This window comes from Staurois parvus, unplaced genomic scaffold (genome assembly GCF_062004578.1).
Source record: "Staurois parvus isolate SC_StPar_1 unplaced genomic scaffold, SC_StPar_1.0 ptg000118l, whole genome shotgun sequence".
Taxonomy (NCBI): domain Eukaryota; kingdom Metazoa; phylum Chordata; class Amphibia; order Anura; family Ranidae; genus Staurois; species Staurois parvus.
In genome coordinates this window covers 6,164,627-6,178,314 of record NW_028317914.1, presented here as the reverse complement: position 1 = coordinate 6,178,314, position 13,688 = coordinate 6,164,627, and the positions used below count along the sequence as shown (strand labels likewise).

At 42.9% G+C, this 13,688-nt stretch overlaps 1 protein-coding gene across 2 annotated transcripts in view; it reads right to left on the bottom strand.

Moving 5' to 3' along the window:
- Positions 1–399: 399 nt before the first annotated feature.
- HPCAL1 (hippocalcin like 1) overlaps positions 400–13,688 on the bottom strand; it is a 271,519-nt gene continuing 258,230 nt past the window's right edge. For both annotated transcript variants that reach the window (XM_089672039.1, XM_089672040.1), the window contains one exon: positions 400–5,957. In XM_089672039.1, the coding sequence (XP_089528165.1) occupies positions 5,860–5,957 (98 nt within the window). In that variant the 3' untranslated portion in view covers positions 400–5,859. The remainder of the gene's footprint in view (positions 5,958–13,688) is intronic.

Genomic DNA, 13,688 nt, shown 5'->3' with positions numbered 1-13,688 from the left:
GAAGAGAACAGGTCCATCACCTAAGGACACTAGCAAAAAATTGGCACTTCTCAGAGTGGGTGGGGTAATGTGGGTATGCTTTAGGGGCAGCCCTAGCAAAAGTTCTTATTAGTGTAGCAGTATATAACTCATGGTCCTATTTTAGTGTACATGATTCAAGCAAAGGCTCACTCACTGCGTAGCTCTCCAGAAGTTTTATTTTTCTCTACTTTTAGATCAAGGTTCTCCACTCTTTCAGTTTATTTGCCATCTGTGTTCTTCTGCCTAGAGCTTCTCAAAGGGTTTATCCTGGTGTTCATTGTCATTGGAATAGTAATGATGGGAATTCATTGAAAACATCCCAGTGCCCACATTACTGGAGAAGGTGTACTTTGAACATGAACAACAAGAAAGCCTACATTCTGAGAAATAACTAGCATTTTTTTCCTTTAATTTTTGTAATACAATAAGTTCTTGAACAAGTCACAAAGACAGTTCTCTCTTCAAAAAAAAAAAAAAAATGCATTCAATTAAACAGTGAAACAGCCACAAAACAGCCGGTCATGCTTTTTTTTTTCTGTTGAAAACAGCAAAATGTTTTCTCACTAAATTTATAGGGTCGTCACAGAAATAAATGTCCATTCAAGATTATTAGTAAAATCACAGATACAGAAAGGGGTGTAGAAGGGAGGATGAGATCACATGTACATCTCCCCAATGAACCCATGTGACAAAGGAGGTCATCCATTGTCACAATAAGGGGTTCAACTGTAAAAGAATCATACATAGTCACACCATCAGAATTCTATTATAGGTCTTATACATTAAGCTGTAAGCACACACATTTTATAACAAACCATTTAATACAGTGGCCCTCATTTATCTGAAAAGAAAACGGTCTCCACTCTGCCAACAGCAAGCAGCCAGATCCCCCATTTCTCTTTTACACTGCAGTATGGGAGAAGTAGGCCTCATTCACACTAGGGCATTTTGAATCATGGGCAGCATTCCGACTGCGATTTCAAAACGCTCTGCTAAAATGACAAATCGCAGAACTGCATACTCAGTTGCCATTCATTTTAATGGCACCTGAAAATGCGATGCAGTTCGGCCGTAATTGGCGCATGATAAATCACACTGCAATCACAGCAAATCACATCATGCAACGCAACGTCATTAAAATGAATGGTACCTGAACACTTCTTCCACGATTGTCATTTTAGTAGAGCATTTTGAAATTGCGGGCAGAATTATGCCGATTCTGCTTGCGATTCAAAACACCCTAGTGTGAATGGGGCCTTAAAGCTGAACTCCAGGCAGATAAAACACATTATTATTGCTATGTATTCAATAATAAATCATTAGATACATTTTTTTTTTTTTTTTAAAGCAACCGGATTAGGTACCTGAATTTGACTTGGTATCAGCTTGTTGAAATCACCAAAACAGCAGCACATAGATAGGGAGGGGGAGGGCTAAAGGCCAATCAGGTGTGCTGCACGCAAATGTTCTGACAAGGAACATGCTGATAGGAGGAAAGAGCAAGTGGCCTCAGTCTCAGTTTGCTGTGCCTTAGGGCTCGTTCACACCAGCCCACATTCTACACCACGTGGTAGGTGTGATACATTACTACAGTGCATTCAACTGCTTACTTTTTTCCTAGCTTTATTGAATTGTTGGAAAAATACACTTCAGTCAACTTGCGACAAGCTGTGGTGTCATGCGGGGCAAAGTCAATGCAGTGTTAGGGTGTGAATGGGGCACGCAGAAGATAGTTGTTGTGCCCTTGCATTGAGCCTACATTGGTCCAGGAAGATCAACGCAAATCAACGGACATGGTCTGAATGATCCCTTAGTGTCCATTCAATCGACAGGCTAGGGGTGGAGAGAAAACACCATGGTATCCCGTCTATAGTCCTTAACTGTGATGGAGAAAGTGATCATTATTTCTCGCTGTGTGATTTTCAGGACCGGATGGACAGAAATATAAATCTTTGCAGGTAAAAATAGTTGCATATAATGCATCTGTGCATTTAGCCGTTTGCCTGGAGTTCAGCTTTAAGGGGAAAACAACTGGCTGCACAGGCTAAACACAGGAAGAATTTACACTTTATTATAAATACACAGTTATACTCATTATTTACCCCACAAGACAGCAGAAAGTGTGGAGTTGTCCACTGTAAAGTAATACGCACTTTGGGAAAGACATGTTTAGCGAAGTGCAGAAACTGCCCAGTTTTCGGGCAATGCACTTTCACATTGTCCATGGCATTTTTCCCCCTTAGACACTTTTATAAATAAGACCGGGTATTTCCCAAACCTGTCCTCAACTATCAGTAGTAATACCCCTTTTCCAGCATTGTTCACAGACTCCGATAAAATAATAAACTGGGCCTTTTACAGCATGTTCGGCTTGTAATTATGGAAACGTCTGAGAAACACAAAACAGATATGGGAGCTTCCCAATGTCAGTTCTCATGGACCACCAACAGGTCATGGTCTCCACATTCCTAGACAGCAACATAGTGCAGTCATCACAAGGAATGGAGCAATGAAAAATGGTGCCTACAGCAATCAATCTAGTCTCATTTATTAAAGTGGAATTAAACCCTTCTATTGTTTTCACCAAGAAAGCTGCCATCTTAGCCTTTGTTTAATCTTCAACTGCCGTGATGCTGCACATGTGATCAGTTAGGACTCCAGGCATTTAATGGTTTCACAGTTTGGTTGGGCGCACAAGCAAATGTGACATGGGGCAGGAATGGAACTGTTTTTTTAAACTGTTAAATTGAAGGGGTTACTTCCGCTTTAAGTTCACTTTTAGGGAAAAAAATTAATAATTGAACATATTATTTGCAGAAAATAGTGCATTTATTACTTTTTCACAGAAGCCTGCAAAGCATTGCACCTGTGATCAGTGGTCCATGGGTGCAATGTCAGTCTCCTGCACAGCTTTCTTGTGAGTACCTCTGTACAAGCCTTCTGTCTGAAAGCTAGTGGAAATGTCAGAGAGAACCAGTCTTGTCTGTCATGGTGGCAGATGGGACTTGTAGTTTATTCATTCACAGATCTATGTACTGAATAATGCATCTAACATGTGACAGTGGCTGTAGGGGAGAGGAGCCCCGGCCTGCTGTCTCGGGAAAGGGGGCGGTCATCAGGAAGTGAGGTGCTGGAGCATGTTACAAATATGGGTGTAACATGTTTCAAAGATGTACTTATCCTTTAAGATCAAGAAAAGAATCTGACTTATCGCTGTGATAAATTGCAGTTTTGTTCATCCAAGGTTCTGTAAATACTTTAATAGCTAGGGGCGGTAGGATTTGGGCTGCAAATGCATACTATTTCCAAGAGTTTGAGAGGCTTCTGGGAACATCTGGAATTTATTGATGGGTGCATTTGACCTGCAGCTGACTTCCTTTTGCTTTAAGCTTCTTTTGCATTCCCACAGATTTGTATGAGGAGAGAAGCTATTCTTATATGAAATCCTGTTGGCACTGACCCTTAGGCTTGGTTCACACTTAGGTGCAATAGCGCGCATGAACACACATGGAGGAGCCAACTGAAACCAATGAAGGAACTTGAAAATGGCTGTCACTGCACATTGCAATGCACATTAACACACATGTCAACGCGTTTTGCAAATCACATTAAAACACACTACAATGTATAGGTGTAAATCCAGGCTTAGAAAATTGCAATAAGTAGATCATAAGCAGACCTGGAACATCTGAACTGCTGGGACAATGTGAGAAAGGTGCTTTGTGGCAAATCCTCTATTTTTTTGTAATCAATACTATATTTATTTTCTCTTGCATATATGAGGGCATGGTATACCTTTGTGCCGACAGATCCTGTGCTGAAAATTCCACGCCATTGAGAAACTGTTCTATAGAATTGAGCATATACATTGAACTTTGACAGGACCTCACAGCTATTGATAATGAACCACAGCTGAAAGTTTTAACTGTGGTTTATGAGAGAAGGGGCACTAAGCACCAGTCTGACATATGCATCTAATGCATGCATAACACAGGCCACATCTAGATGTGTGTGTGTGTATATATATATATATATATATATATATATATATATATATATATATATATATATAATATATACACACACACACATATATATATATATATATATACACACACACACATATACACACATGCGTGCGCGCATACACACACCTACATATATAAGAGATGTATTGTGACATTATAATTTGAAGTATATTACATATCAAAGGGAATGTTTAAGCTTGTTAAAGGGATATTCCAGGAAAACTGAAAATATCCATTTTGTTCTGGGCCCCTCTGCAAGATGACACAGAAGCCTCTCCCACATTTTCTATGGAAAGATGGATGAAGTGGCAGATTTCACCTCTATCGCTATCTTCTGAAAAAACATGGTATATAACCATAAGATACATTGGTTCTCCGTGGGAACTATGCGTCACTGGTCAGACCCCAGTCTACATGGTAATGTGCAACAAAAAGAAAGGCTGCTTCCTAGTGCAGAGATGACAATGTGTCCATCTTAACACAATAAAAGATCCAAGTAATTTTTTGACTTTATATGTCCTTGGCTGTGACCAACTTAAGTAGTCATTATAGTGAACCTGTATTTAGACTATGGATAATAAATTATTTACAATTGTAAACAAGCTTTTATCAAGCCCTTACTAACCTCTCTAGCTGCAAGTACTAAAGAATAATTCATTTTCAAAGATTAGAACAGATTTTGAAGTCACATTTCAGTCAGTGAATATCACCTTTCAGCACCTGCTGTTTGTTTACATTAGAAGGCTGACAGGCTGCCCAGTCAAAGAACATCTATGCTGCCACCAAAAATAAAGGCCTGTGTTGATGGGCTTTGGGTTTGTTTCAAAGGGCAAATGCAGCTCTGTTTCAACTGCATTCCACTTGCATATGAAATCAGATTACAAAGCTTCAGAATTCAGTTCTGATACAAACATATGCCTTTAGTCATTGATCATAAGAAAAGACAAGCTGCAATTTTAGTGACCCTGTAATTTAAGGATCATTTGCTCCACAGTGGCTGCAGCTACAGAGGTCAATAAGGGCTTGTATTAAAGTGTATATACTATATAATTACTTAATTGTCCATAACTTGGGCATGGGTGCGCATTAAGCATGACCGTGGTGCCACGTGCCACTTCTGGAACCTCCATAATCTTGGTGGAAAGATCCATGCTGGGTTCTTATACTATTACCAAGCTGGTGGGTGAGAAAAACCACCATTCCTCTCAAATCAAGCAATTAATTTTGAGTAGACTGACCCTTTATTTATCCTATATACTGTGATATATTATAATTATGTGTGTGCCTGTACATACATACATACATAAGCAGGATAATGACAATTTAATTACAGAATTTCAAGCAATAAGAATTAAAGAAAAAAAAAGAAAGAAAAAATATATATATACTCTTGTGCTTTCAATGCATTCATTGTAATGTCCTTATCTTCTTTCCGGCTTTTGTTGCAAAGTGAAACAGCTATCTATTTTATCTTAGTATAACCAAGTTCAGCATAGTGTCATGGCGTCACTGTCAGAACAATTCCACGAGTGTAAAATCCGGGCGGCGACTGTGCATCAATCTTATGTGTTCCCGTCTTCACATGTAAACATACCTGACATTAGATGCAACATAGGAAAGGAATGTCGTGTGTAACTGGTAAATGGAATGGGGAGCAAGGCTGTTTTCTCTCTAATACATAGAAAACAATCTGGCAGGGGATGAATATCCGCTAACAGTAGAGGAATGACTGAGAAGGCATTCACTTGCAAGCAAAGCTTGATTGACAAGCCAGTGTTTGGTTGCGGCTGTCCATACGGATGGAGCGTAATTAGAACTGGCTTGTGCTGCTTGGGTCACATTGTAACAATCGCACGATTGAGGGATCGCTCTTGGCACCTTTAATAAATTCTTCAAGGGAAAGTTTACCTAGAAGAAAGACAAGACAGTCACATACATTGAAACTGAAAACTATGGCCTATACTATGCTGTTTTCAAACAAAAGGGGCAGAAAACATAGAATGTTATATATACAGTGCTCAGCAAAAATGAGTACACCCAACAGATTTGTCAGAAAACCTTTACTTTCCTTTCAGAATCAACATTCTCCATGGAACACTATACTACAAAATACTCCCACAAATGCGGTCCATTGATTGCAAACACCATTTGTTAGGAAAAATACTTTTTGTGAGTGCAAATTAACAAATTCATTCAAGACCATGTTGCAAAAATGACTACACCCCAATGAAAGTCTTAAGAGCAAAGCTAGATTTTAGAGAACAAAATCCTAATTAACAAGAATTCAACTACAGGTGAGTTTAATAAAACATTAAACAGATGTCCAGCAGACAATTGATTATAAAATGGTGTTGCTTAACAAAGAAAACCCCTTCCCATTTCATGCTGTTAGCAATTGCACCACATGGAAGAGAAATGTCACAAGGCCTGAGAAAGAAAACATTTCTTTACACAAGAAAGGTGAAGGCTGCAAGAAGATCAGCAAAGCTTTACTTATCAGTCAGAATACTATAGCAAAAGTGATACAAACATGTAACAAAGATGGAACTGCAACCATCTCACAGAGCTGTCCAGGCCGTCTACGGAAGTGAACACCTCGACAGGAGAGTCTTCCGATGAGAAGGGTTGAAGAAAATCAGCATACAAGTTCACTGCAGTTAGCTAAAGAAGTAGAAAGCCAAACTGGGGTGATTGTTTCCCATGACACAATATGGCAAACACTGCAGAGGAATGGCATGCATGGGTGTCGTCCACAAAGGAAGCCCATGCACAAAAAAGCCCGCCTAGAATTTGCCAGAACTCATGCTGAAAAAGAAGACTACTACTAGGACTCTGTGCTCTCGAGTGATGAGACCAAGAATAATGTTTTTGGAACTGATGACTTCAAAACTGTATGGCATTGCAAAGGAGAGGAGTACAAAGAAAGCATGGTTCCCACAGTGAAACATGGTGGTGGCAGTGTCCTTCTGTGGGGCTGCATGGATGCTGCTGGTGTTGGGGAGCTGCATTTCATTGATGGTTTCATGAATTCACAGATGTACTGCTCTATATTGAAAGAGAAGATGCTACCATCACTCCGTGCCCTTGGTCGTGCACTTTTCCAACATGACAATGATCCAAAACACACATCTGAGGCCACTGTTGCATTTCTGAAGAACAGTCATTCAGTCGCCAAGTAAGTCTCTTGATCTGAACCCAATCGAACGTCTATGTGGAATTCTGAAGAGACAAGTCGAGCATCACTGTCCATCCAGCATCCAGGCTCTAAAAGAGGTCATTGTTGAAGAATGGAAAAAGATAGATGTTGCAATATGTCACCAACTTGTTCATTCCATGCCTAGAACACTTGGTGCTGTCCTTACAAATCATGGAGGTCATACAAAATACTACATGGAGTCCTTTTTGTTGTGGGGTGTATTCATTTTTGCATCAACTAATTTGAGTAAAACTAAAGATTTTGTAATCTAAGCTAAATAATTAACCTTACGTTCATGTAATGAGCTAAACAAATGTTCTATAAAACTCAGTTCTGGAAAAATTTTGGAAATTGTTCTTGTGTTCATTGAGATATTGATTAAAAGCTATCATTTCAAAAGAGGTGTACTCATTCTCATACTGAGAATTGTGTTTGTATAATAAATATATATAAAAACACACACACATACTTATGCTCAAAAGTTTGCAAAATTGTGAAATTTTGGCATTCATATTAAAAATATGAACGGTCATACCGAAAACCTTTATGTATTTTATTTAAGGATAGTGATCATATGAAGCCATTTATAATCGCATAGGTTGTTTGGCTCCTGTTTAAATCAGAAGGATAACAGAAATCACCCAAATGGCCCCGATCATACGTTTACATACCCTGGAATGTTTGGCCTTGGTACAGACACACAAGGTGACACATACAGATAAAAATGTCAATTAAAGGTTAGTTTCCCACATCCAGCTTTTTAAATTGCAATTAGTGCCTGTGTATAGACTGTCAATGAGTTTGTTAGCGCTCATGTGGATGCACAGAGCAGGCTAGATACTGTGCTAGATACTGAGACATGGGGAGCAGAAAAGAATTGTCAAAAGACCAACAAGGTAATGGGATGTTATAGAGATGGAACAGTTTTTGGCATGATCAGGCATATTTTTCAATATCAATGGCAAAATTTCACGATTTCTGCCAGGGTATGCAAAGCTTTGAGCACAACACATTATAAATATATATATATATATATATATATATACACATACATACACACACACACACACACACATACATATACACAATTAAAGCAGACCCTGCTTTTTAATGTATATATGCATATTAATGTGCATATTTACTTACCTTATTGCTTATAGTCTACTTTAAAGTGGTAATAAACTCAGGACCCTGTATTCACTCAATCTGGCCTCACACAGTACACGGAACATGGAAATGCTGTTATTTTAGTAAATATAAAGTGCTAAATATCTTTTCTCATCAGCAGTCTTGTGACTTCTATCAGTGTTCAGCAGAGCACTGATTAAAGCTTGTAGGAGTTTTCTTTCTGCTCTAGGAGGATGCAGAATCCCATGACCTCTGTCTGGACAGTGCTGATTGGCCCTGTGCTGATCACATGCACTCTCAAGAACAAAAAAAAGAAAAAATCCTCTCTAGCAATACACACCAAACTGAGCATGTGCAGAGTGACTCCACACGATATGTCTTAACGGGAAATAAGAGTGGGACATTGGAAGAAAAGAAGGATCAAACAGCATTTTTTTTTTTTTTTACACAATGCAGAGGATTAACCCCTTAGGTTCCACAGTGAGTATAACAAGCATGCTTTACTGCATATACAGACTGATTTTACTGTTGTGGGTTTAGTAACACTTTAAAGGCCATCTCTGGACAAATCAAACCCTCTCCCCATCTTCTTCACAACCATTCAGCTTTTTTTTTTTGCTTTAAACTTCTAAAGCAATCTTATACTTACCCCCAAGTCCATGTTACTCACAGATGCTGTTTCCATGTGATGTGGACTGGCAATCCAGCGGTGCATACGCCTGTGCCAGCTCGTCTCCTCTTGCTAGCATCATCACTGCAGTCTCTATTCTGGATCCTCAGAGGACCAATAGGTCAATAGGAAATGTCCAAGAAGGAAATAGAGAACACTGCCTATGTGAACAAGAAGGACCACACCTTTTGTGTAGAGGAATTAAGAAGACTCAAGACTGGAAAATCACATGAACACAGAATTAGGTGAGGAAGAGAGGCATTTTTAAACAAATTCCTATGCCAGCGAATAATTGGAGGTGGGAAGGTTGTATGTGTAGAGGGGGTTGACAGCCTGGCGAGAAGCCCATTCAGTTGAGAGAAGTCATTGTCTACAACAGGTCAGGGAACCGCAGTTTTCATCAAAGGCTTATGAGACAGGTACCGGTCCTGCCTGTTTGCACTGCAGATAGAGAATGCACCATTGTAGAAGCTTTGTCAGACTTCTTAATATCTCAATGTCACTCAAACTGTAGGAGTGTGCTTCAGCTCCTATTTTAAAACCGTATGTGCAGCCCAAACTTTTTTTTAGGTTTTGAATCAAGCAGAGAAGGATTAAAAACCCTGTTCATTTATCTTGCTTTACTTTCCTAGAGACGGAGCAGGAAGTTTCTCCAAAGTGAGGGGAGTTACCCAATCACAGGCTTTGGACTTATTTTGAGATAGTTCTATGATGATTCCAAATCAACTTACAGGTGCATTTGGTGGACCGCTAAGCCAGCACCCCTCCTCTTCTTAACCTGCATATGACCTGCCTAAATGAGTTTTGCATTCCAATAGACTTGAAAATGCAAAACCCTTCTGACACTATGAAAAGTCTATCAACATAGGCTTAAACAGTTGTCACCAGAACAGGTGTCCCTGTTGGAAGACTTACCCCCATATGAACAAATAAAAACAAAACTCCCTTTTTCGGAGTTAATTTACAGGACACAGCTGCTTCTTCATCCATGACCAAACAGAATTTTATAGCCCCACCTACAGGAGTAGGACACTAGGCAGGAAAAAAAAAAAAAAAAAAAGACTTGGCACCTCCTAATGGGCAGTCCTCTGGGCACAAAACACCCTCTCTGCTATAGCCTACAGTCAGTCACAAGCAGTGTCAAAGGAGAAAATCCAAAGAGGGGTGGGTGCTGTGTCTGTCAATGAACTCCAAAATAAGGGATTTTATGGTAACAAAAAAAAATCCAGTTTTCTCTTCTATTCATTGACAGACACAGCTGCTTCTTTATCCATGACCAAACAGGGATGTCCCCAAGGAGTGCCACAATGGAGGGGTGGGTAACAAATTAATGGAGGGAAAACCCTGGGCAGCATGCCAACACTTCGGACCACCCCAAGGGTACTCGAAAGTCTGAAACAGCCACCTACAAACCCCTACGGTCAAAAACGCAGTTATTTACCTGTTAACTGTATTTCCAGGAATCTTCTAGGACAGCTCACTTGAGAGATAGGGCTCCTCCCAGGAAACACCCGCTCCACCTTTTTTTCCCTTTATAGGCGTCCTCTCTCCCATTGGCCCCCAGTATAAGAATATGACCGAAGGCCTAGGAGAAAACAAAGAAGAAAACCGGTAATAAAGACATCCCCCATAGGTTCGCAACATACCTGCACATAATTGTGTGATCAAACAGTAATCGGGGGGGAGTTACGCTGTCCTAGAAGATTCCTGGAAATACAGTTAACAGGTAAATAACTGCGTTTTCCCGAGTCATCTTCTAGGACAGCTCACTTGAGAGGAGTAGAATAGAAATACGTACATTAGGGCGGGCACCCTGCTTGTAGGACCTTCCTGCCAAATGCCTGGTCCTTGCTGCCGATCAGATCCAGCCTGTAATGCTTAGTGAAGGTGGCGAAACTGGACCACGTTGTGGCTCTGCAGATCTGTCCGGGGGAGGCCCCCCCTTTTTCCGCCCAGGAGGCCGCAGTGGCCCTCGTGGAGTGGGCTTTTAGGCCGGGCGGTGGTGACAGGCCTGCCGACTTGTAACCTTCCGAAACTGCCTCCCTGATCCATCTGGCGATGGTGCCCTTGGAGGCACCGTCCCCCTTCCTTGGCCCCTGGAATAGGACGAAAAGCCGGGACGAGTGTCTCCATGTCTTTGTGCGTTCGATGTACGTGATCAAACACCTTCTAACGTCTAACCTGCTATAGTCCTCCGTGCTGTCCGGATCGGCCTCCAGGGAAGGTATTACTATTTCCTGAGATCTATGGAAGTGTGACGTGACCTTAGGTAGGAAGGCCGCGTCCGTGCGGAGGATGATTCTATCCAATAAGATGGTGCAGTACGGCTCGATCACTGAAAGGGCATGCAACTCGCTGACCCTGCGGGCAGAAACTAGTGCCGTGAGGAGGATGGTTTTAAGAGTCAAAGATCTGAGCGAACACTCATCCAGCGGTTCGAAAGGCCCCCGCTGAAAGCTCTTCAGGACTGTGCCCAGGTCCCATGTTGGAAGTTTCGGCAAGGACGGGGCACGGCGCCTGGAGATAGCCTTCAGGAATCTGATTACTAATGGGTCTGCCGCCAACCTCAGCTCGAGAAAGTTCGACAGAGCCGCTACCTGTACTTTGAGGGTATTGGCGGCCAGATTCTTATCCGCCCCGGCTTGAAGGAATTCAAGAACTGTATGCAGAATGGGCGTGCCCGGTGCTTCGTTTCTGACCTTCCAGGCGGAAAACTTCTTCCAGACCTTGTCGTACAAGGCGTTCGTCGACCTCTTCCGGCCATCCAAGAGGGTGGCGACCACTCTTGCCGAGAGCCCCTTTTCTGCTAGCCTGTCCCGCTCAGAAGCCACGCCGCTAAGGACAGCCTTTCTGGATGAGGATGCATCACCCTCCCCTGGGTGAGTAAATCGCGTGTGGGTGGTATCATCCAAGGGTCTGCTAAACTGAGCTCCTTCAACCGGGAGAACCAAGATCTCTTGGGCCAGAATGGCGCGATCAGAATAACTTTGGCTTGAGACAACTGGATCTTCTGTATCACCTTCGGCAGTAGTCTGAATGGAGGGAAGGCATAAAGGAGGTCTCCTTCCCACTGCTGGGCTAGCGCATCTATCCCCTCGCTTTTGGGGTCCTTCTGCAGGCAGAAGTACCTTTCCCGCTTTGTGTTCTGGCCGTTGGCAAATAGATCGATAGAGGGGGAGCCCCACCTGGCGCAAATCTGATCGAACGCTGACTGGCTGAGGCACCATTCTGTCTGGATGACCTCTCTTCGGCTCAGCTGATCCGCCAACTGGTTCAGGTCCCCTTTCAGATGTACTGCCGTGATGAACTCCAGGTTTTCCTCCGCCCAGCTCAGGAGGGATCCGGCCAACTCCATCAGCCTTGGGGACCTTGTGCCTCCCTGCCTGTTCAAATACGCCACTGCAGTGGTATTGTCGGAGAGAATCTGGACACCTCTCCCCCTTATCTTTTCCTGAAAGGTCGTAAGTGCCTTGAAAACTGCCAACAGCTCCCTGTAATTTGACGACCTGCTGGAGTCTACTGCACCCCACGTGCCCTGGGCCAGGCCGTCTTCCATATGGGCGCCCCAACCAGTCATGCTTGCATCCGTGGTGATCCGCAGTGGGCTGGCCAGCCTCCAACTTCTTCCTCGTTCCAAGGTGAGGATGCTTCCCCACCACCTTAGCGATTCCTTCACTTCGTGCGTGATGCGGATCCTGGAACTCAGACCTGCTCGGCTGCCGTCCCAGTGGGAAAGGGTGTGATTTTGCAGAACCCTGGAGTGAAGTTGCGCCCATTGCACCCCTGGTATTGCTGCTGTCATCCGCCCGATTATTCTCATCGCGGTTCTGACCGTGCAGGTCGACATCCTCCGGAGGGCCCTTGTGTCCTGCCGCAGGTTGAGGGCTTTTTCTGATGTTAGGTACGATCGGGCCTGTGCGGAGTCCAGGACGTACCCCAAGTACGTAATCCTCTTGGAGGGGGTTAGCTGTGACTTCTCCTTGTTGATAAGCCACCCCAAACTTTCCAGAAAAGATATCGTACGCTCGATGTGCGATCTCAGGCCTCCCTCTGTGTCCGCAAATAAAAGCAGGTCGTCCAAATAGGGGATGATGTTTATCCCTTCCAGTCTCAAAACTCTTAAAGGCTCCGCTAAAATTTTGGTGAATATCCTCGGGGCCGACGACAGGCCGAAGGGGAGTGTGTTGAACTGAAATAGCACCGGACCCTTTTCTCCTTCCAGCGCAAACCTCAGGAATCTCCTGGAATCTTCTCTTATCGGGACATGCAGGTATGCGTCTTGCAGATCTATCGAGGCCATGAACACCCCAGGTGAAAGGAGTTCCTTCACCGTGTATATGGATTCCATACGGAATTTGCTGGGCCTCACGAACTCGTTCACCTTCCGCAGATTCAATATCATCCTGTAAGTACCTGACGGTTTTTTCCTTAGAAAGAAATGGGAGAAGAATCCACTTCCCCTTTCCTCTTCTCTCAACTGGCAGATAACGTTCTGACTGAGCATATCTTGTAGGAGGTCCACCAGCGCATCCGCCATGGCCCTGTCCTTTGGCAGGGGTGTTGCAAAGAATCTCTGAGGGGGGGCCCTTGTGAACTCTATTCTGTACCCCCTGTGGATGGCCTCCAGAATGTAGGTGTTCTGGGT